Raw genomic sequence first — 501 nt, forward strand, 5'->3', positions numbered from 1 at the left:
GTTGGTATCCCAAGAGTTGTTATTTTTTTTGGTAAGGGAGGCGCAAAATGATGTTGCGTGAGAAGAGCCTTCATGTCCATCGCCATGCGTGAAGTGGTGCTTCCCAGCAGAGACCGGGAGGAAGGAAAGGGACCGGCTGTGCCAGCCTTGCACAGCCCGAGTCACCACCAGCCATTCCTCGGCTCCGGTGTCCTGCTCCACAGGGCTGCGGTAATTCCGGGTGGCACAGTCATGCTTCAGGCTACTGATACAGTTTTCAGACTCTGCCATGAACCTACCAGAGATTAATCCTGACCCCCGGTTATTTCCAGAACAACAAATGAATTTTGGAAATCCCCCTTTCTTCACCTTGATCTGTTCCTCATACCATGAAAATGTTGGAAAATAAAGTTATTTCTTGCTTTCCTTTCAGTGAACCGCTTCTGTGCAGCCTCCAATAACCGGACAGGCTTCTTGTGCGATGACAGAGCGACCTGTGTCCCGGCCCGCCAGGTCCGCGAC

General features: G+C 51.7%; 1 protein-coding gene across 1 annotated transcript in view; it reads left to right on the forward strand.

Annotated features, from left to right (window-relative positions):
* Window positions 1–412: 412 nt before the first annotated feature.
* Window positions 413–501, forward strand: part of LOC104075310 (low-density lipoprotein receptor class A domain-containing protein 1-like) — a gene marked incomplete at its 5' end in the record, with an annotated part of 1,742 nt that continues 1,653 nt past the window's right edge. Inside the window, one exon of the mRNA XM_009575758.1 lies at window positions 413–496. Within this exon, the coding sequence (XP_009574053.1) occupies window positions 413–496 (84 nt within the window). The remainder of the gene's footprint in view (window positions 497–501) is intronic.

Source organism: Fulmarus glacialis, unplaced genomic scaffold (assembly GCF_000690835.1).
Source record: "Fulmarus glacialis isolate BGI_N327 unplaced genomic scaffold, ASM69083v1 scaffold24634, whole genome shotgun sequence".
Lineage (NCBI taxonomy): Eukaryota > Metazoa > Chordata > Aves > Procellariiformes > Procellariidae > Fulmarus > Fulmarus glacialis.